At 41.6% G+C, this 25051-nt stretch overlaps 1 protein-coding gene across 1 annotated transcript; it reads right to left on the bottom strand.

Annotated features, from left to right (window-relative positions):
* Positions 1–25051, bottom strand: tm9sf4 (transmembrane 9 superfamily protein member 4; the record flags this gene model as incomplete). The annotated part of the gene is made up of 18 exons (XM_080732444.1): positions 1–4452; positions 5327–5416; positions 5688–5807; positions 6581–6644; positions 9105–9280; positions 9598–9681; positions 9934–10009; positions 10315–10396; positions 11385–11517; positions 12084–12154; positions 12731–12842; positions 13795–13916; positions 16528–16651; positions 17218–17362; positions 19993–20149; positions 20745–20844; positions 22465–22575; positions 25016–25051. 18 exons carry the CDS (start codon positions 25049–25051, stop codon positions 4303–4305), a joined length of 1953 nt encoding a protein of 650 aa, XP_080588570.1. The 3' UTR covers positions 1–4302.

Here is a 25051-nt window from a genome sequence, read left to right as displayed (position 1 = left end):
CTTTATTGGTTTCATCATCATACAATTTATAATCTGACATTCTGTAAAAGAAACAAAATTAAAAAAGGAAAAAAAGAAATAATCGGATTCCTTAAAAATCATCATGCTTTTGGCTAAAACGATGACAGATTTATACAGTGGGCGCCACAAACAGCGACAAACGCAACAATACAAAGCTTTCTCTTTTTTTCAATACAGTATATTTACATTGTAGACCCCTTGCTCACACGTAAATACACGCGCGTGACCAGGGCCACTCAAAACTCTCGTCTGTAAAAAAAATCTCCCCCGATATGTGGAGAGTGTCATCCTGTCTTCTTCTACACAAGACAGCAGCCAAGTATCAGAGCTCAACAACTTGACAGAGTACAAGGTGAAAACAAAACAAAAAGACAAACGGGTGAGGGTAAAGGAAAGCAAAAAGAAATCCATATAGGACTATGCTCCAAATCCTCCCAAAACCATATGAATGCAAGGCTTGAGACAACTTCTTGGGGTCAATAATTAACCATTTAGGCCTAGAATTATTGAATGCTTTAACTATTGAAAAATAGCAGATCTACAAGCTCACAGCGCAGCTGCGAGCTTGTAGATCTGCTATGTTTGAAAAAGTCGTGAAAATGTGTGCAAATCTTTGACTATATGTATTTTCAAAGCGAACGCTTGTAACACAAATTTTCCTTCTGGGTGGTCCCTGGAACTAAATATTTTGAGATGGGGGTCCGTGGCCAAATACATATCATTTTGGGGGTCCTTCACATGAAAAAGTCTCTCAAGAACAGACTAACTGAGCTTCAGTTAAGTGAAAAGGACCTTTTCTTTGACGATGGCTGGCCAGATTGCTGACATATAGAAACAGGTTTTTCAAAAAACCTTAGGATTCAAAAGACACTTATAGAATCGGGTCAAAATACAAATTTTCAAGATTTTTCAAAAATAGCAGATCTACAAGCTGGCAGCGCGGCACCGTGCCACGCTGTGAGCGTGTATATCTGCTATTTTTCAATAGTTAAAGCATAAAATAATGATACTCAATAATGTGTACCCGTTCTAAATGGGTTTTAAGTGGTTAATTCGAACAGCTTCATCCCTGGAGAATCAGGGTTGACCTGCATCGTACCCTATGGATACCCCACTCCCCGGCATGCTGAATCAACCTCTCTTATTCTGTGCAAACATTCCACCCGCTCAGTTACTTGACCACATTGTGACAATGTTTTGTCCCGGACTAAAGTTCTGCTTCAAGGTAGACAGACAGCCCCTAGTCCTTTAGGGGTTCAGATATGCTCCACACACGACGTGCACTGTAGTTTTGTGCAGAAAACAAGCCACAGAAATGAACACTAGGACCAGAGAGCTCAAAATGTGGTTATTTGGGTCATGGAATTATTCTCATAACTTGTTGAAAATCTGTGCTCTTCCCTTAGAATAATGGTTCTTAATGTGGGTATAGGCTAAATGACTGATAGTTAACTTTACCCATTATTACAAGTAAATTCACCTAGAAAACAAACAAGAATGTTTTTTTTTTTTTTTGATCAGTTACACCGGAAACAACAGAGAAAGACTGATGGCTTGTGATATGCATCCTGAAAATTAAACTTATGTCATACTCCCAAGTAAGTATACATACTCACAAGGAAGGATACATCGTAGTATTACATTAGAGCTACATTGCGACCTGGCATCCCTATTTTGGGCATGTCAATATAGGTGAAAAGCTTAAAAAATAGCAAAAATACTATCTACCAGATCACAACGCGGCACAGAGCGTTGTTGAGCTTTCAAATTGTTTTGTGATTTTCCGCTGTGTGACAGTTATACAACGAGGTATAAGTGGTTAAGGAGAGATACCTAACACCTATAGCTTAACCAATATTTGTAAGTAAGATGCACGACATGTTCTATCTAGGACAAGTTCGGTCATCTTGACTATTCAGTCTAGGCAACATAAATGGAGAGAACAACTGTACTGTACAAGTGTACATCTGATATGTACACCCTTGGAACACTGTAGGCTGCACTTTATGCATCATCGGTTGAGGCAAATAATACAATCTGAGACAATAAGTTAACAGAATCTCCTTACAGTAATGAGCTTGCTGCTGTCGGATGAAAATAATCAAAACCCCAAATGACGGTGCAAGAAGTGACAGTGGTTGTCAACAAGAAGAGGTTCAGGACACAAAAGAGAAGGGATAACTGTCTTAGAGGAATATTGTAGGAGCGGCATAGCTCAGGGGTAGAGAAACCGTTATTAGAGCACAAAGGGTTCCCAGTTCGAATCCGGGCTCCCCCTGAGTTAATGTCAAAGAGTCTGAACCCCTAATTGCTCCCGGTGAGCAGGTTGGTGCCTTGCATGGTTTCCTCTGCCATCGGTGTATGAATGTGTGCGTGAATGTAATGCTCAATCTATGTAAAGCGCCTTGGATAAAAGCGCAATATAAATGCACCATTTACCATTTTGTAATGTTCAATATACTGGATTGACTCCAGTCAATGCAACATTCGGGTCGAGTGAAACCGATCGAGCCCCATTGCCATTAGAGAAACTGTCATGTACCCTTTAGAAATCTATTCTACAATTTCACAAATGCATGGTTGTCATACTATATAAATAAAACGGCACTTAATTGTGGAAAAAGTTTAGGTTGTCGTCCATCAGCAGCAGCTTGCAGATGGAAGAGATCCCTTTGTAACTTAGTCCCCGACCATACACGACACGTGCAAGAATGAAATGACAAACTAACAAGAATAAATCAGAATCAACACCTGCTCACTTCAACAAAAATATTCTCCTTGTTTCTTTCTTTCTGTATGCATAGTTCAGCAGAGCATGTGAAGTCTACGATGATAATGTGAGTCACTGATGAAGGGGGTTAAAAAAGAAAGAAAGTAAAACTCAGTGGACAAAAGACTTGATCCACGGCCAGAACAGCATCAACATATCGTCACTGTCGGGCAGAAACCTTGTATCTCCAAGTTTCAAATGTGTAAGTTTTTCACGAAGTAAAGCACTGCTTCATCATACAAGGCCATCACACAAAAGTAGTGAAAACAGCCGATCTACAAGCACACAACGCCTCGCACCGCTCAAATCATTCAAATCATTTTAAAAATGATGAATACAAAACAAACGGTTTTGGACATACAAGGTTTCCACCTGAGAACGACGATATCCTAAGCAAAACAAGGCTTCAATTCCACAGAATCTCTTATTCCAAAAAGTTTTATATAGCCCCTTGATTCAGGGCAATGAGTTCACATACTTTAGCACATTCCTAGTCAATGGCGCTGAGTATCAGTTTGGGTAACTGGAGCGGTATTTCAACATTAGGGAGACCATTGTTTTGGAAGGAGAAACTGATATTTTGATCGTAGCTGTGGTCAGAATGGTCACACCAGGTCATGGAAACTGCCTTTATAAAAACAAAACAAAAAAGGAAAAAAACCCAAACAAGAGATTTTAATAGCCTTTCTCGTTTTACAATGAAGAATATCCCAGAATAATTTATGCATCATTTCATCTCGACAAACCGTAAACCACAGTTCGAGCCCCTGTCCTACCTCTGGCCGCAAGTCTACTCTGCAATAATAATAAAAAAAGCAGAAGTCAGACTGAAAAACAAAAAAGTCAAGATAGAGTCTGTGTGCAAAAAGTAAGACTAAAATATCTTATGAGGACACTGAAACATGAGATTAAAAATAAAGAATAATCTCTGAAACCAATATCGTGAGGACACAACATTTGAAAAGCTGGATAGTCGAGGCTCACCCAGGTGAAAAAGCTCACGAACAGGACAAAACAGACACACAGAGACCATAATGTGGCTTTGGCCGGTCTCGTTGCACGCGATGTGAACAGTATGTGAAAGGTCCTGTCAGAGGAAAACTCTCTCCGTGTGTCAGTCTGACAGAGAAGAGAAGGAGGAATGGACAGAGGGCGAGCAAAAGAGAGAGAGGGGGATGAGAGACAGCCTGACAGGTGCCGCCATCTCGCTGTTCTATCCCGCTCAGGCCATTGGGTGGAGCTGTCGCACCATCGGAAAAAAACAAAAAAAAACACTCACGTTTCCTTTCACACACACACACACACACACACACACGCACGCACGCACACACACACACGCACACACATGCACGCACACACGCAACACACACACAAACACACACAAGTCAGTGCTTGCTGGACAATAATAATAAAAAAAAACAAAAATAAGAATTAAAAAAAAAAAGAAAAAGGATGTGGCAAAAAAAATACCATGACAAAAAAAAACCCAAGAGAACAGCAGCAGTGACGATTCAGTCAATTTTGACGGCGGCATAGATTTTCCTGATGAACATGTAGGCAGCGTAGAAGCCAATTGTGCCCGTTAGCAGCCAGAAGGACAGGACCATCAGGGCGGTGTAGCCAAAGTACAGCAGGGATGGGATGAACTCCACTATGTCCAACTGGAGAGAGACAAAGCAAACATCAGATCCATCTTTTATTCAGGCCGGTTAGCGGCAGGCACCTTCACCATTTGAGCCCTATATACAGGGTTCCCACACATTTTTACCAATTAATTTCCAAAGCTTTTCCAAAACCTTTCCAGAATAATTAACCTAATTTCCAGGACTATATAATAATAATTCAGCTCAAGAACAAGTCGCTTACTCCTATGCTCAATGCCCAAAGACAGGTAGTGTATGCCAGTGGTTCTCAACCTTTTCAGGCTGTGACCCCCGAAATAATCATATTTTAACTGGGGACCCGGCACCCTGACGAGCACTAAGAGTTGAGGAATTTTGTATAACACGTTTCTATTGTGAAAATAGCAGATCTACATGCTCAGATCTGCTATTTTCACAATTTCTGCCTCTAATATTTGACAATTTGGCCAATAATTAATTCATTTCAGAGGTATTAACAAAATCAGTAACCAAAGACAATGCATAGCTATTTTTTCCAGGACCTTCCAGGACCCTTGATCAATTCCAAAGCTTTTCCAGTGCTGGAAAAATATTTTTCTAATTTCAAAATATTTCCAGGAATTTCCTGACCGTGGGAACCCTGTATATACTTGGTTGTAAAATCGAAAATAGATACATAATATACAAGCTCACACCTCATTGCAATGAGTTGTGAGTTTGTAGATAGTATTTTCGCGTAGTTTTTATAAAACAAGTTGTTGTGAAAGAATGCAGTAGAAATCTCTGCCGCTGCTGATGTGAATTCGGTTTAAGGATGAGAACAATGCTAGTCTGTTCAAATTCCTTTATGGTTTATTTGGGTATAAACGGCAGCACAGCTCCTTACAACCCAACTCTAAGGGTCGTTAATTACCTTGTTGACAAAGTAGAAGATGGCGTAAACGAGAACATAGAAGGCTGAACCTCCCGACACCAAGAACGTTCTCCACCACCACCGGTAGTCCTGCAGAAAGGACAAACGGAGAAAACATAGCAGTTGAAAGCAAAAGATACAGTATAAATACTAGGCAAACCTCATAAAACATAGCATAACAGAGCTTCAAGAACACATTTAAGCCAATATTTACAAAACAAGACATAATACATGTCCAGACATCGATAGCAGGTTACTGTACATGTGTGCAGTAGGGGTGTTGAACATTTGCACATGCAAATGTGAAGAGCTTTATGCATCGTACACATTTACAACTAACGTAACCGGTTGAATACGGTACCTCCGCACAGAGCTGGAAGTAGACCATGACGATGCTGATCTGAGAGCAGGACACCACCAGGATGATAAAGACCAGGAATAGAAAGCCAAATAGGTAGTAGAACTGATTCTCCCAGATGGCCTGCAGATGCAAGTTGTAGTAGTGTGCGCACGCACGCAGACAGACAGACAGAAACACACACACACACACACATTAAAAACGGGTACACTGTATTGTGTATCATTATTTTATGTTTTAACTATTGAAAAATAGCAGATATACAAGCTCACAGCGCGGCACCGAGTGCCGCGCTGCGAGCTTGTAGATCTTCTATTTTTGAGAAATCTTGAAAAAATAGAATTTTGACCCGATTCTATAAGTGTCTTTTGAATCCTTCTAAGGTTTTTTGAAAAACCTATGTTTCTATGTCAGCAATCTGGCTATAGCCATCGTCAAAGAAAAGGTTCTTTTCACTTAACTGGAGCTCAGTTAGTCTGTTCTTGAGAGACTACTATGTCAGTGGTTCTCAAACGTTTTCATGTGAAGGACCGCCAAAATGATATGTATTTGGCCACGGACCCAGAAGCAAAATTTTGTGTTACAAACGTTCGCTTTAAAAATACATATATTCAAAGATTTGCATACATTTTCACGACTTTCTTTTTTCAAAAATAGCAGATCTACAAGCACTGTGAGCTTGTATATCTGCTATTTTTCTATAGCTAAAGCATTCAATAATTCTAGGCCTAAATGGGTTAATGTCAGGACAATTAGTCCCTTCATTCTCTAACCACCAAGCATAATTAATAATCACCTAATGGATTATATCTCTATTGATGTCATTATATTAACATGCTAAATACTAATCAAGATCAAATCAGGGCATGAAAGTAAGACCAGAGTGTTGTACTCACACTGAAGATGAAGAAAAGCTCGATAAACATGGCACCAAACGGCAAGATTCCTGCCATCAGGATTCTGTTGGAAAGACAGTATGTTTGGGTCCAGTGTAATGCAGGTAAGAGGGGATGCACTGTACTGTATTCCAGCTGCTATGTTGCTTTGATTTTGTTCAGACGTGGCCAAAGCATGCTGAGATGCTCTCTCAAACCCCTACAGCTGATCCAGAATGTTGCAGCACATCAGTTCCTCAACATAATACCATGGTATAGGATTGACCAACATATCAGACCAATATTTGCATTTTGTAGAGTTTACTGTATGTATTTTTACTATGCACTTGAGTGTCTGAGTATGTAGCCTGCACACCGCCTTCAAAGTAAAGGATCACTTTGTTGAGTTGACAACGTTTCGATCCTCACAGGATCTTCATCTGTATAATAATGCACACCGTTTCAGTCATTTTTAAACGCTTGCCCCCCCAAATTGTGGACCTCCCCCACAAACAGCAGGTGAGACTCATCTCCCTAGACAGGTAATTGGAATTTGACATGCCAGAATATACACAAATACACAATTACAGAATACACAATACCATGACCCCCCCCCCCCCCCTTTAAACATTAAAAATAAAATCGAACCTCTGTTCGAAGTGGAGCTGTGTGTGTGTGTGTGTGTGTGTGTGTGTGTGTGTGTGTGTGTGTGTGTGTGTGTGTGTGTGTATTGCAGTTGATGCTCAGGGCAGGCTAGACTCAACAGCACCTCTCTGGTCACCCAGGGTTACTACATACAGGCTACATACAGACCCACCCACCCACCCACAAACCCACATACCCACCCACATACCTACACACACGGCCACGTATAGGGGAGCTTGTGTTCCACACAGCTCCAAAAACAAAATACACAACAAAACAGATCCATAGAATAGACAACCTTCCCCAGGGAATATTTTCTGTTACAGAAGGATGAATTTAAAGGATATTTGGCCAAGCACCCACTGTCAATATGCATGTTATTAGATATGCTTAGTGAGTATATATAGCACAAAGTGGATATTCCATGCAGTTTTTGAAAAATAAAATAGATGTATTTGTTTTATTTGTTCTGGTCCTTCAAACCTGATTCATAAGGTTGTAGCATATAAAGACCATTCAGATAAACCACGGCCATTTTTTTCCTGAATGGCAACTGCAATTATAAACAGCCTGTTCAAATAAAAGTATTTATTTTCTTTTTGGTTTTGTAGACCCAAAAAGCATTTTTAGGGTAGAAAGTTTGCTACATAAATTATGGATATTTGTTTGCTTGTCCACAATTTGCCAAGAATATCATTTCACTTTGCATGTTGTATCACGGATACTTTGTAACAGTAAATTGATTACTTTGCACTCTATTTATTTGTCCATGTACCCTGTCATCTGTTGACTAGGCAGGGTTCATGCCAGTTAGTTACTCCTATCTTGCACTTTGTACACCGCTCTGGATAATTATGTCTGCTAAAAGTCTAAATCTGACATCACTGTGATGTCAGGGGAACCACAACAGAATCCCTTTTATGCCCATATATGGAGTTCCCTGATGTCATCAATATTAAGCCCATATCTAACAGGACTTCATATGGGAATGCCCATATATGGAGACAAATTGGCCACATACCACACTAACAGAATCCATATATGGCCAAGACAGATGGCCAAGATATATGTGTGGCTGGTTCTACAGACAGGGTTCTCCATGAATGGGCATAAAAGGGATTGTATGTATGATGTCAGATGTCATAGAACTTTCACATAATGAATAACTGAGTAAGTATGTTTGGGCTCTCACAGCATATCTCCATATACAGTACATGGATCTCCATATATGGGTACCAGGGGTATCCATATATGGGTAATAACTGGCCAGATGGCCAAGACATGGCGCAACCTCGCCCTATAGTATATATATAATATAAATTAGCAGAGAGGAAAGTGGGAGGGCAGCTTGCTGCATGCAGAGAGAGAGAGGCGGCAGACACTCTCTGGAGAGAAGGAGATTAATCACATAATCACTGCATCTCTGTTCCTGTGTTAAGTTTTAAAAGCCTAGGTTCTACCAAAGTTTCTTTAAAGTACACATTTTCCTTCCCGATCCGATACCACAACTTGCGTTATCACAACTTGACACATGCCAAGCTAAGCTTTGATCGTTCACTAAATATCAGTACAGTATATCAGTATCAGGTAGGCTACTTTTTTTTTTACTGTTTTGAGCTGCTTGTTGCATTCTTTCGGTCAGGGACTAAAGTACTAAATACGGTTGCGTCCTCAGACTCCTCACTCAAATGTGCACTTGCCCGTTTGGGCAATTGGAAAACTAACTCCACCTGCCCCAAAGTTTTATTTACCTGCCATAGTGTCAACCCCTGTATCGAATCGGTGCATGGACTGGTGTACTCGCAGATTCCGATACAACCAAATAAGTCAGCAGAGCATCTGGATATGTGGCAAAGAGTGGACATTGGTGCATGTCGTTACAGTGTAGCTGAGAACTTACCCAACAAACTTGTTCATGTACCAGCGCTGCTCGGGGACCTGCCGAGGGATCTGGTTGGTGCGAACAGGGTTGTCATAGGGCTGCTTGCGGAAGCCAAAGTAGTAGCCCAGGTAGACCAGAGGCATGGAGATGCCGAACCACATACACAGCAAGGCCAACATGGTGGTGAAGGGAACCTACAGTAGGTAGACCACAGAGTTGTTGTCAACCTACTGCATGAGGAGTTGCCTTTCACTTAAGAATGACACATAAAATATATATATCGTTGTTGTCGGGTGGAAATCTTAACCTTGTATGTCCAAAACCGTTCGTTTTGTATTTATCGTTTTAAAAATGATCTAAACTAGTGAAAATACAAGCACACAACACCCTTGTAGATCAGCTATTTTCACTAGTTTCGTGCAATAGTCTTGTGTGATAAACCGGGGCTTTACTTTATGGAAAAACGTACAAATTGGAAACATGAAGATACGAGGATATATAAAAATCTCACCGCTCCAGAAGAGTGCTCTCCCCAGATGAAACAGTTGAGGATAAAACAGATTCCAAACACCACTGCAGGATATAATGTTGATGTCTGCAGGAAGGAAGCAACACACACAGCATAGCATTTAGATTTACTACAGGAAACTTTAACACCAATTTTAAACGAACAATCCTTATTCCACCTGGGAAACTAAAGGATGCACCGCCGACACAAGAATAAAACTCACTGGTGCAAAACATTCCCTGATACAGTAGCAAAGCTCTAGCAGTAAGTGCACAAGCACAAAATCCCACATTTGATGTGTGGGTTACTATTTATTGCAATCATATCATTATCACTCACGCAAAATGCTCCCTTCCTCCACCGGTGGCCTTTCAGTGTGCGGTAAAGTCTGCCGGCGAAGTAGCCACCGAAAACACTGTAGGAGAAAAACACAACCAACTAAGACAGGTTGTCCACTGTGGAAGGTTTACCCTTATCGAAAGATGGATGTCAGATGGGCTTAAGCACTTAAGCCCTAATTTGTATACAAGATATTCCAAAACAGCAGATCTACAAGTGCTCATGTGCTGTGAGCTTGTACATCTGCCATTGAAACGTTTAGAAAGATTTTATTATGTTTGGGAAAAAACTGTTTGGAACAAGTTTGGAAATGTTTGACAAATACAGATACAAATACATCCAGGGTGAAAAGTGGTTAAAGATATGAATGTTGAGTCTCACCCCATGAACATGAAGAGGAAGCATGAGGTGGTCATCAAAGCTCCTCTGCTGGATGGAGACAACATTCCCAACATGGCCACAACTGCAAGATACATACGCACACATTATGATGTTACATTTCCAGGTGTGTCCACACCAGGGGGGAGGCATTACACAAGCACATCAGTCCAGCTAAAATCTTGTATTAAGTCTGCTATCTACAGCAAGTGCACAAGATGGTAATATCCACCTATATACGGTAGGCAGGTTCACAACGCACAAACACTTTCATATTCAACACACACTCATGTAACGGTGTAGCACCATCAATCTAAGTGAAGCGACAGACATGCTGTGCCGTGTGGCCTATGTGGTGTAGCGGGTCAATACCGATGCCCCCTCACATACTGTACGTCGTCAGGTTAGGATGAACATAAGTTATAACTAATGTACCGTAAATGAACTCATTTAGACATCAGAGGAAAACGCAGGAGGTGAGAGCTGGGGAGTCAGTACAATGGACACGTGGGACAAATGCACAGAGTAGGGATGGGACGATATGAACATTTCATGTCACAATTATTGTGATCAAAGAAATCGCGATTTACGATATTATCGTGATAATCAAAACATCCCCAACATCCATTATCCTGGGGGTGGAACATTTACCAAAAAATTGCAGATCTACAAGCTAAAGATAAAGGCTACACGGAGCTGGATATTTCAGATATCCTGTTTTTTCAGATATCCACATAGAAAAGAATCTAGGTCCACACGACAAAGATATCTAGGTCTAACAAGCACACACACACACACACAGTAAAGTCTTCAGAGATATCCGGGTTCCCTGTCTACACGGATCCAGTGAATCGGATATTTTTCAATCTCTCCACTTATTTATCCGGTTTCAAAAATATCCAGCTTCGCTGCAAGCCCCAAACGCAAAAAAAAGAAATATCCAGCTCTGTGTAGCCGGCGCCTAAATCTCCACAATGCATTATCAAGAGTGTTTTTTATCACGATAAAGGATAATAGATTATAGTCCCATCCCTAGCACAGAGAGGCTGAATGCTGCTCCTACAGGCACTCACAGATGACAATGAGGATCATGCAGAACAGCTGGATGCCTGAGCCCAGCAGGGAGCTGAGGATCATGGGGTACTGGGGCGGCCTGAAGACGTCTCCATGGACGTTCTTCCACCCCGACTCCTCCATGGTGTCCTCCTGGGGGACAGGAGAACAACATGAAGCCTAGTATCTCTATTCTGGCCATGTCATAACATGCAGGCATTCGGCAAAACATTATGAACAGTTGGTGTGTAAACGTGCCTCGCTGCGATGCGCCGTAAGCTTGTACAGTAGATCGGCTATTTTCATTAATTGTGTACAACCATGTATATTAAGTGGTTAAAGTGATGTTGAACTTTGATCGAATCTAGGGTTGTACAGTTACCTGGCCATGCAACATGTACAAATATAGTTTATTTGCAAATGTACAATGACATAATAACAAAAACAACAATCATCTACTGACACACCACAACCAGGTTTTTAAATTGCAAGAAGAATCTGCTTTGTTCATATTTGTGTTAATTTTTTGCCTTATTTTACCAGGGGGAATAGAGTGAGACTTCATCTGGTTCCTCACTCACACACAGTGACAGGAGCAAACATTATTGACAATAATTAGATTTACTGTAACAATAAGTGAGTCCTTTATGTCTGTGCACTATGCATTGCATTACAGCTTTACACAACATGCAAAAAAATAAAAAACAGTGTTTTCTTACAATGTCGTCTTCTCTGTTATAGTTGGCGATGTCCTTCCTCAAGGTTCTGATGATGATCATGCTCAGAATACCTGAGAGACAAGACATTGTAGCAGGACCTGTGGTCAGTGATATACTGTACGTAGGAGGGTATACCCATATTTTTTATCATGATGCAATGCAAAACAATATTTTGTGAATACATCCGAAGCAATATTACTTTTAACCACATAGCACATACACATCCTTTATTTGCCCTGGGGGAAGGGGATGATAAAAGGATACGAGTATGATAATGGTTATCAGCCATAGAGCTGACCAATCAGTGCAACATAAAGATAACATCCCACCGCGTGCCTAACTGTCACCGTGAACTCACTCAGAGAACACATTTGTATAGCCTAAGAGTTAGATTAACAATGAGGATTTAGCTGGTGTATACTGGTGTCTCACAAGATAAAAATCAATCCGCTGTGGTGGCCGGGTACTTTACCACTACTACCACCACAGAATGCCAAAAAGTACCAGTCTTTAGGAGGTTTTATCATTCTGCTGTTCTCTATATTTATTTCTATCTCAGCCAGTATTATTACTTTTATTCTTAATTTCTATTATCTTGTTATGTTAGCACAGTTCAGCGTGGTTGTGGGTTGGGTGGAGGGATGTACCGGAGAGGAAGAAGACCACCACCACCGAGTTGACGATGGAGAACCAGTGGATCTGGACGTCGCTCATGGTCAGGTACGTGTCCCACCGAGAAGCCCACTTCACCTGGCTCTCCTGCACAATGCAGAGGGATAGAGGATTAAAACAAAATGCCACTTGATCTAGGAAACTGAGAAGATGACTATTGGTCATTTTATTTTGATTGGATAGTTTTTTTCCCCTGGCCTGGGGTGTATTTTCATCTAAGAGGACCCCATTGGGGCTCTGACCCCAAAAACGTTCATGGCTAGAAGGATGGAAGAGTAAACAATGTTTTTACAGCCAGACAAACAAAATTGGGTGATGACACATGAGATGTCACTGTACATAATGTTAGAGACCCATTTCTGACTGGCTCCAATGATGCATTGTCCTTATTGTTAAGTCCATGGTACCAAAATTGAGAGACACACAACTCAAGCAGGTGGGAAGCATAGACTGTAAAAAAAATATGGACGAAGCGAAGCAGTTGCTTTCTATGCTGCGAAAATGACGTTTTTTTGTCCCTTGTATGGGTGTCGCCATCATTGTTTGAAAGGTACCCCAGGAATCACAAGGAATGCTATTGGCTGCCAACGGTCACGTGGAACCGCAGGGATACATGGGAGAATGTGGTCGGAGCCTCCCGAAATACAGCACACAAAGAAGAACACAGCCGGCTGGTATCAGTTTAGTTGGCCACTCCCCCCACAAATTTATCATCAAGTTTAACATAAGTGGGACCATATTTGCTCAAAACGCATATCATGGTGATTGAAAGGGAGTTTTTCACTAGCGACAGGAACCATAAGTATTTATGACAATGTTTATTAAGGTTAGAAAATCAAAGGGGGAAACGAATGGGGTCCAATGTAGACAAATTCTTTTTGATACCTCGCGGGGGGGAAAACAGCACAACTAGCGGCCAAACATAGGACGTTTTAGTTCCGTATTGGATTCTTTTTAAATCGGCGGAACTATGCCCCTGGTGGGAAGCTGCTGGGATCAGAGCGAGGAGGAACAGAGGAGCATGCTGACAGTCACTGACCTCCCAGCGGACAGAATAGGTGAAGAGGACTTCGTTCTCCTTAGTGGGGTCGATCTCCTGAGGGGCAGAACCGCTGGCCTCAGGCAGAGTGCAGGTCTTCTCTTGTTCATTAGGCTTCAGGTCTGAGAACACAAGAAAAAACTTAAAATTGTAAGGAAAAGGCAATTAGGAAAGCTGTCGACTAAGTATTTTTTTGAAAAATGTTTAAACCGCATCTTTCTATCTATCGACTGATTGATTGACATTTGTATTAGACAGAAATGTAAAAACAGTACAAGTACAGTTTAACACTTGGTCTAAAATGATTACACCAAAAAGGTCCTTGTGGTCTTGTTTCCATTGGGGTCCTATGATTCAATTCATCAACATACAAAAAATAACATGATCCATCCATCCATCTTATTGATGAATATTATTAGATTGTTATGTCCACTATGTCAGAGCGCATATCACTGGAAAACGGTGTGCATCTTCTGCCTGCTAACTACACTGGCTTCTCATCTGTGTAAAACCAGGAAATGCCAACTTGCTAAAGTTGCATAGTAGTTGTTAATCTCTGCATGTAAAACATATATTATCCAGTGAATCTCTGTCAAGCAATGGGTTCAACATACTGTAGATAAACCTTGACCATGCGCCAACCAATAGGACAGTGCTTTGACCCCACTTGGCAGGCTTCTTCCTGTGAGCCAACACTGCAATGCAAGTCAAACGAACTACACACCATAGAAAAACAGCACTGCTACCACCACTTCCTACAAAGCCCGCAAGGTAACATGGGAAATGGATGCGTCTGATGGATCGGCTCACGTTTCAGATACATTGACTGCTACCCGTCTGACAAAGTTGTCTGATTGTAACTTTACACAGAACAATGATTGACAGAAATCTGTTCAGAATTATGCACAGGATCTTACTAACAGAGCTGGGATGGCCACACACACACATTGCTATTGTAGCATCATGTCATCCTAGTGACATGGGAGCTTGGGAGCTCGACCACCCACAGGAGACAGCGCGCAACCACTGGGAAATTAATGCGCCGTTCGGATGGTTAAAATGCTTTGTAACATGTGCACTGCACAGAATGCATGACGTGCGGTCTTATACCACACGTAATTCTGAAGGGATGTCTGTCATTCAGTGTTGATTTCGTCGACTAAAACTATGACGAAAAATTTTCGTCGACTACCTTTTTTCACTGACGAAAACTAAATAGAAACTAAATAAAAACTAAGCTATGATGACTAAAACTAGGACTAAATATATTGACAATTTTGTCAACAAATAAAAACTAGACTAAAATGTCACGGTAGAGACTAGTGGAGAAGAGATCCAGTAGAACAAAAAGTAATTTTATGTTTGGTGTTGCACTTTGAAAATAGCAGATCTACAAGCTCACAACGCGTCGCAGCTTGTAGATCGGCTATTTTGAGAGTTCAACCAAGGGTGTAAAATCTGCCATTACGACGCCATCAAGGCCCGCCAAAAATGTTTTGTCGACAAAATCAACTGTACATTTAGTCGACTAAAATATTATGATATTTAGTCGAATAAAACTAGACTAAAACTAAAACATTTCAGATGACTAAAATATGACTAAAACTAAATCACATTTTATTCAAACGACTGCAACTAAAACTAAATCAAGAATTTGCTGCCAAAATTAACACTGCTGTCATTCACAAGTTCTCTCTGAAATGTTCAAAGTCTGATTATTAATTCCTTGTGCCAGTTGTTATCATCAACCAATAATTCTCTCGCTTTCTGTTTCTCTTTCATGCTCTCCGTCTCTCTCTGCCTCTAAAAGCCACACAGAGAGAGAGAAAGTTAATGCTCACAGTAAATACTGTAGCCCCTTCAGGGATTAAAACATTGGTGCATGCGTCGCACAGCTGTTTGTGGTGCTGGGTGCACAGATAGACTATGCGAACATGTAGAAAGAAAGAAAAAAAGCAGATGCGCTCCCTCTGGATAAGTTTTGTTTAGGCAGTGGGTTCTCAGCGATAAATACGACTAGGTTCAAATAACATTAAAGTGGAAAAAACAGCCCTCCAAATTGAAAACACTTGGGGAATTTCAGCCTCAGCCTTCCTCAGAGCAGTGATACAAGCAGATATGAGCAGACTTGTTATACAATAACCAAAACCCATCAACACTGCTGCTGTGTAACTGGAAGACCCAACACACTGCATTGTCAAGTCCTACTGAATACACTTCTAAACTCAGCATTTTCTACCAAAGGAAAAAGTGTTCCATAAACAAGAGTTTATGTAAAAGAGAGTTACAGTTTTGGAAAATCTTTCAAGAAAACAAAGCCAAGAATGAATTCTGCCTCTTCCAATCTTTGTTATGTGCCTGGTACTCAGGAGCTACAGTAGCTGCTGTTGCAGCTACGTGCTTTAGCGATTTAGAGAATAACACCTGTCCCTGCCTCTCCCTAAATAAGCGGTTCTGCACGTACAGTAGGGTCTGGGCTGGGGTCCCCCAGGACACTAACTCAGAGAGTGTATAAATAAGAACAAATGGACAGTTACGGGGTCCATTTGTACACTCTCAGAGTTACATTAACACTGAGGATTTGACAGCGTAGATTGGGGTTACAGAGATAAAAAGCTTACATAATGGCAGTCAGTGGCCTAATGACCATCAAACTGGGGGTCCTTCAATTTCAACTGAGAATCACTGCCCTACATGAGAATCCTCCAGAGCCTTGGTGTGTTGTGAACCTACCCTCTATCTTGACGCTCTGGGGCACCACCTCGAAGCGCACCACCCTGTAGTTGTGGTCGTCTCCTTCTTCCAGCTTCTCCTTGTGGTAGTACAGGATGAACGACAGGTGGTTGTGCAGGTAGAACTGAGCAGAGGACAAACATGAGATCAGAAAACTTCATGTGGACAAAGCTGCTGCCGCTGGACGACAACTGGACTAAATAAAGTAAAACAGATACTGTTCCAGTAATTTGTCTCGTTAGGTTTAAGAAATTACCAGAATTCTCTGGAATTTATAGTATAAGCTTAAGAAATGTGTTATTTTTCTGCTTGATAAAATGGCACACAAAGGTCAAAAGAAAAAAAGCTTTCTGTAAATATAAGCCAAACACTGTTGATATCTACCCCCTGGGTACAAAAGTAATTATTGAGGCGCGCGACCCAAGACAACGGCAACAATGGCTGTATTGGTGTGAATATAACGTGTAAAAAAAAAAGCTCCGAAGTGCGAATGCTTCGAATTTTTCAAATTATTCGAATTATTCGAATCAACGGTGGATTTTAAAGGGAATATTCGAATGCCATTTTTGGCACATTTTGACAGGCCTAATACATAGATTTGGTGCATTTATTGTAAGATAAAGCATTCAAATACGAATGGGTTTATGGAGGAAGATTGACAACGGTACTACTACCCCACCACCCAGGTACCTTGTTGTTGTCTGCAAAGCCCAGTCTGTAACCATGTTCAAACTGGACATCCCGCGCCGCGTCCTTCTTCTGCTCCTCCTCCACCGCGGCCTCTCTGTTGGGGTAAAACTCCAGCCGCGTGGCCACCGGCAGGTTGTCTGCAATGCTGAGCAACACAGAACAAACCCTCAGTTAGGGCTGTCACCATTACACATTTAAGTTGACGATTAATTGTCACACAAATAATTGTGATTAGATGATTTAATTGTGCTTTTGGCATTGAACTTTGGAACATACAAATACAAATGTAACTTTATAATCACAGATGACAAATAACTAAAATATACAAATATATTACTGACACATTTAATAATGTTACACTTATAAAAGTAAGCTGATCTACAAGCTTACAACTCGTGACGTGTTGTACCAAAATTACAGGTCTAGATGCTCACAACATATGCTGTGCTGTAGCACAAGCCGGTAAATGTATTATCTGTGCGTGAAACCGGTGTGCAAACAATTGTAAATCAGGGTTAAGATAACCAAGCCCAACTTCAAGTCAGCTGGACTATTGTAACGCCTTATCTACTGGTCTCCCCAAGAAATCCTTACAGAGACAGCTAGAACCAGAAGACGTGAGCAAATCACCCCAGTCTTTACATGGGCCCTGTTTCATTTAGTCGACTTGGAAATTGCTTCTTGTTTTTAAAGCACTACGTGGTATGGGCCCAGCCTATCTCATGGACTCATTAAAAGTATATAGGCCCCCGAGAGTACTTAGATCTTCTTCGGCAGGTCTATTAGAGATTACAGTAAATGCCCAGAGGAAAATTGGTGATTCATCACATACCTAATCAGTGGAAAACATAACCTCGTGTACTCAGGGGGGCAAGCACAGACAACATCTTTAAGCATCAACTGAAAATCCACCTTTTTAACTGAGCTTTTAAAGGGGAGAACCACCCTTTTTCAACATTGAACTGTGTCATTAATATACCTTTGAGTTGTTTATGTGGAAATAAGACAAAAGTCCCCCCCTTCGGTGTTGCCTTGAACTGGACGATTGCTTGGGCGGTTTGGCTTGCAAAGTACACCATGATGACATCATCACGGTGTACTTTGCAAGCCAAAAAAGACAAAAGAGATTTATTGCTCAGCAGTCTGCATCTAAATGTTGCTGCTCTGTTTTGTTAATCTTCTTTTTTTCATATTGTTTTTTATTTGTTTACCTTTTGTATAATGTTTTTCATCCGTGTAGATTTTTGCTGTATTGTAATGTACAGCACTTTGAGCTGCATTCACACATACACATATATACCAGTAAGACTCCCTAATCGGGAGATAAGCGACCGTAGGTCGCTTATCTCCACAAATAGGGCAAAAAATTGTTTTTCCTAAATCTTCCTGATCCATGTTGATGACATGAGTGTAGACATGCTGTGTCGTGATTTTCGGGCAAAATCTGTAGGAGTTACGGCATTTTATGTGAGCTGCAGGTGGAGGGGGTCCTCCACTGGGGGCGCCACCACTTTTGCATCCGTTCTGGAGCACCAGGAGTGGGTGGTCCCCAGGAATTCCCCGTGAGCAGCCCCGTTGGGGTGGTCATTTTTGCACATTTGGTCATTTTTTACACCTGGGGGTCCCCCAGGGTCCTGGGGGTCCCTGGAGCTCCGGGGGTCCTTGGAGGTTGTAGTTTGACAGGTAAGGAGTGTGTGTGCAAAATGTCGCATGGATGGGGGCAACGGTTGTGCAGATAGGAGCAGGGCAAAATTAGACCTGGGGGTCCCCCAGGGACCTGGGGGTCCCTGGAGCTGCGGGGGTCCTTGGAGGTAGTAGTTTGGCAGGTCAGGAGTGTGTGTGCAAGATTTGGCGTGGATGGGGGCAACGGTTGTGGAGATATGAGCAGGGCAAAAGTGTGACGTGTGACTGACGGACTGACGCACGGACAGCCGGTGGAGGTTTTGATAGTAAATGCGACCTACGGTCGCAACTATATATTTTGTTTTTGTGAACATTTTTAATTCAGATGGCGGTCTGCAGCCTGTCTGTCACAAAATCATTGTTTATAATGAGTCCGTAGGATCCCTTCAGAAAGGAAGAGTAATGAGGAGGAGACTCTTACAGGTAGGGATGTGAAAGAAAATCGAATGTGTGTGTGTGTGTCTGTGTCGGGGACGAGTGAATGTCTGTGTTGCATGCATGGATCGCAGATTCGCATGCATGCGGCACTGGTCAGGTCCGCGGACTACTGGTTGAGAAACACTGCTAGTCTGTTCGTGTGCACGCGTCATAGCAGTGCGCGCTGACTGGATGTGTTTTGTTTACCTCCTGCCTTTGCATGCATGCTTGACACGAAAGCTCGCTTATTTAATGGCAACGTCGCCTCGTGTGCAGGGATTTTGTCAAGATTGACAATAAAACACAACACAAAATAAATACACTACTCGCCGTTAATGCGACACACCCGTGGACACGGTCGGGGAGGGAGAGTGAGCCAGCGAGGCAGACCAAACAAAGTTCCACATTTGATACACTGGGTGCCAGCCAGAGCGCTCCCACTACGGAACGGTTCCATGGACTTTATCACTCCGCTTCTAGTCTATAGAGAACAGACTCCATGCCAACGCAAGGAAGAGCAATTGTTTATTATAATTATTATTAGGGCTTTGATGCAAGTTCTGGTGGGTGCTGTTGCAAGTTGTGTTGCTTAAAGTAATGCGCCGTTGTGGTCTCCTCTCAGCTGCAGCTTAGCGGGGGGGGGGGGGGGGGGAAGTGAAAAACATCCCTACTTACAGGTGTACATAATACTCCTCCTGGATTCGCTCGGCCACTAGCTTGCTGTCCTCCACGTTCAGCTTTTTCTTCTCACACACCACCTCACATTTCTTCTCCTGGTTCATGAAGACATTGTAGTAGGTGTTCACGATACGGTCCCCACGTAGCACTTCACCTGTGTGGACAAACAGCCAGAGGAATAAAGGGAAGCATGCATGTGCAAATTAGGAATGAGCAATAGAATATTGTACATGATAATACAGGTATACATACCTGACAATACTTTGAAGTGTCATGATAATGTAATGTATCAATGATCAATGACGTGACCATTTTATAGGAAATGTAACAGGAAAATGAATGTGGATTTATGCAGAGGTACATCCTGGATTATTTATTTCCATGGTTGGAAATACGTTTGAGTTTCTTCTGGTCTTTGATGGAATTAGCTATTCAGTAAAGACTGTGAAGATTTCTCTTCAAGAAGAGTTGCACTGGGGAGGATATTGTGTTCCTTTGAATGCGTAACGAGACATCCTCCCGGTGAAACTCCTCACTGTCAGGTGAAAAGAAGTGGCTGACAACGTCATGCGTATCGGAGGAGACAAGTCTACACCCTCACAGAGACAATATGGGGGAATTGACATAACGTAAACTAAATTGGGAGAGGATTGAACATGATAAATGTAATAATAAGAAGGGGGGTATCATGTCAGCTGACACATCAACAGCCTGAGCACTGGGGAGACTGGCTGTGAGGAGGTGCTTACCCAGATTCTCTGCCTTGTAGACGACAGACTTTGGCTGGCAGAAAGGCAGGGAGTAGTATTCATAAGGGAGCTGGGTTCGGGAGCTTGTTAGCTTCACTGCCTGGTGGGGAAAAATAAAGACCCAAACACAGTAAAACAGGGGTCTTCAACGATTTCAGGCCAAACAAGGACCCCTTAGCTGAGAGAGATGAAGCAAACAGGGGTCTTCAACGTTTTCAGGTCAAACAAGGACCCCTTAGCTGAGAGAGATGAAGCAGGGACCCCCACTACCCTTTCAGAGATTCCATATAGTTTCATTGTTTGACAGCACAATTATCAGTGTATTTTGTCAAGTAAATTTGTGTTTTCCAGATATTTAACCACTTGAACCATCAATACTTAATACATTAGATCATTCTCTCTGTACTTAGTCTGCTCTTTTTCCCCTCTACACCAAACCTCTTTACCAAAAATAGACGATCTACAAGCTCACAACACCTCGCAGCGTGAGGCGTTGTGAGCTTGTATATCTGCTTTTTTTGGCCAAAGTTCTCAGAATAAGGACACAAGGGTTCAAGTGGTTAATATAAAAAAAGGAGGAAAAAGGTTTCTATCACACAAAGACTTGGAGGACACCCTGTAGTAACGCTGAGGACCCCCTAGGGGTCCCGGACCCCCTGTTGAAGACCCCTGCTGTAAAACCCTGACAGTCAATTTAACTCGCAAGTTGTTCCATAATAACATTTCTAAATCTAAATTGATAAATTACAACTGAGTCTACGTTGACTGCCTACATTGAAGTTTGTATGTTATTTAATATAAATCTTTGCCAAAACAAGTTGTCCAGTAGTAATAATCACCCACACAGTATCCACTCTCTAACAAGGCAATCCCAATAATTAAGCACAGAGTATTTGAAGCACTTTATCTGAGAAATGTATTGAACGACAGACTGTCACAACAGTGCAACGTCAACCCCTGAATCTTGCCACATGGTAGAAACAAGGAACTTAACAACACTAGTTCTTACCCAAGCAACTAACAGATAAAGGGCCTAGGAATGTCCAAAATGAAGGGAATTAGGAGGCCTAAAAGCCTCATTAAAGGGCAACATTACTGATTTGTAGCTTGATTCCTATTGTTCTAGCTATTGACTTGACTGTGATGACACATCCTATTATGTTCTGTGAATCTGTGTCATGAGGGCAAAGACTATGCCTGACTAAGTTGTTTCAAGGGTAACCGGTAGAGTCGCCGGAAAACATACTCGCTGAGACTTTTATTCTTGTATTTGTTTTACTGAGAATAAGGCTAGGTATAACTTTATGATTAAGCATATCTTTCTGAGGTTAGGATTATGAATAGGGTTAGGTTTTGGCACTGTTTTACTGAGGTTACGGTTAGGAATATTCAATAAGGTTAGGTTTAACCACATAGTTTACAGAGGTATATAAGGATATTAAGGATCTCAAAGGAAAATAATAAATAAGCCATGCCTTACCCGAGTTTCCTTTTAGTTGACATAGTATCAGTGAACTGTACTGTCATGAAACTGTACCTTTTCCTATCCAAAACTTCTAATAAATACCTCAATTAATCAATCAAAAGGCATAAATCATCAGCCCAGGCAAGTGTGTTTTCCGGCGACTCTTCTGGTATTCGTTTCAAGCATCATATGTAATTCTGAATGTATACATTAGGAACAGTGTTTGTTGGAACAGTGTATAGTTTTTGATGTTACCTTGATTTCTACTAGGTCATTTTCATGGAAATTCTGGGGAGCAACTCCAGGTACATAGAAGGGCCGCACCGCAGGCAATATGGACATCAGCAGCAAGGCCCACCACGTCTCCTATAGCACGCATGCGCACACACACACAACCGCGCGCGCCACACACACACACACACACACACACACACACACACACACACACACACACACACACACACACACACACACACACACACACACACACACACACACACACACACACACACACACACACACACACACACACACAAAACCATGACCGTTTATAAAACACATTAGTAAAAGATAAGATATTTATGTTGTCTAATTGAACTAAACCATGTCAGTACATGAACTGCTAAATTAGAAGATATCCTCCTTATGGCAATCCCAGTGACACTAAACTAATCCAGCAGCATTACACCAGTCGTTACACAAAACACGCCCTCGACTCACTTTAGAAAAGAGTTCAAATGCCCGACAGCAGAAGAAACATGATACCATGTTACTTTAAACTAGTTCCCCTTGTGATATAAGTTCTCTAATCCACACTGCCAGGTAGGAGCTACTCTATGACAGCTCTATTCTAAGAGTATACACATACTGTAGGTTCCTGTCAGTTTTGTAGCTGTAAACTTAACACAACAGTATTTTATGGGGATTCTATGGGGATATATCCCCATATCCCCTTTACTGCATGACAGTTTGTTATGTTGTACTTACTATAATATCTAATTAGCTTAAGTAACAAGGCTTTAGAAGGCGTAAATCATGAACAATAAATTCAATAGCTTTAACTGAACAACACTCTTCTGATTCATTTACATTTATGAAATATTGTGATTCAATTGATTTGAACTTTTGCTCAACTTGGTCAAACCCAATGACAACTAGCCGCCTGAATGCTTAACTAATGTGGTTGAGTCACTACACTACACTGTATGTGTGTGTGTGTGTGTGGATGTACTCTTTGAATAGCACAATCATGAGTCTTACCAGTTCTAAAAGCATTTAGAGCATACTTCCCAAGACACATACAATCCTATGCATTGATTGCCTCTAATACAATTTACAGGGTTGAATGTATGAATACCAATCCCATTCAATGAGTATGGATTTGAACATAAACACAGTAAAACATCCAGTTTTCATTTCTCCATTTGTAACTCTTGAGTGTGTACAAATGGAACCAAATTGACAGAAAAGTGTCCATTTGGTTTCTTCTTTCGTACACTCTGAGTTTAATTGACACTGATGATTTGACTGACACATATCAACAGTACTTGAAGATGAGGAGAACAAGACAAGAAAAAGTTGCACAGAACTTGCCTCTGGGTACACAAGAGTCTTGCTAACGTAAACAACTAAAGAAACATTTGATCAGACAACACTTTCACGTTCTGATTCCATCATGTACGTTAGGTCGCCCTGTCACCGAGGCATCATGTCATCGTCATATTCCCATCATCTCCGACACTGTTATTAACACGGCCTTAAACTTATGTTAGTTTGCATGATGGATTGCTATTAGCTAGAGAAGCCTGGAACTAAAGTTTCTCTATGTCCACTAACTCATTGGGAGAGTTTGAGGGGGTTCAGTCCAGGGGACCCCCAGCTAAATGATAGTTAGGAACCAAATGGGTATGTGTGGGTATGTAACTCAGAGTGTACAAATGGAACCAAATGGACCCGTTACACTATCAGAGTTAAGTTAACATTGATTTTAACATTTACATTAACATTTGTTGTGATTAATTGGGGTCTCAGAGATAGAAATGCCATTAAATGGTGGTCCGTAGCCCTAATGCATGTCAAACTGGGGGGACCCTTGAAATTAAAATGGTTGGGAATCACTGCTAGAGCCCTAAAGATCTTCTCTTATATGGGGGTCCCTGGCATATATTTTCAAATGGGGGGTCCGCGGGCTAATACGTGTCAATTTGGGGGTCATACATGAAAAAGTTTGAGAGCCACTGCACTAACTTTTTCAGTCTACGACCCCCACGAACACACCAGTCCAGAACGAGGGCTATTTGTTTCCTATCATGTTATGGTCACATAGCAGGTAAACAAACCAACACAAAAACAAGACGATCTGTTCAGCTGATGCAGTGGTTCTCAAAAGTGGATTCCAGGGACTCTTGTGGGTTCTTTTAGGGGGATCTAAATTGACCCATACAAGTCTGTAACTCTGACAGTGTACAAATGGAACCAAATGGACCCTCCCGGGTCCATTTGGTTCCATTTGTACACTGTCAGAGTTAAGGGGAGACCTTGAAATGTGAAAGTTTGAGAAACACTGAGCTGATGGATAAACAGCTAGCGTGCTAACTTTAGCTGGTTAGCAACATCGCTGACAACATCCACATCAAACTGTCATTTTTACAGAGGCAGCGGTAGTGTGCGCGCGGCTTAACGTGGAGGTAAATCCTCCGGCTAGAGTTGGAACATGTTTTTGAATTGTCACGAGTGTAAACGCAGTGTGTGTGGAAGAGTATCGGGGAGAAAAGGCTTTCAGGGAAGATTTCTCTTTTCCACTTACCATAGCCGCGGCCGCCATCTTGAATACACGTGTCAT

This window comes from Nannobrachium achirus (genome assembly GCF_963921795.1).
Source record: "Nannobrachium achirus genome assembly, chromosome: 9".
NCBI lineage: Eukaryota > Metazoa > Chordata > Actinopteri > Myctophiformes > Myctophidae > Nannobrachium > Nannobrachium achirus.
The sequence above is the reverse complement of the archived record's forward strand: the minus strand, read 5'-3'. Positions and strand labels throughout refer to the sequence as shown.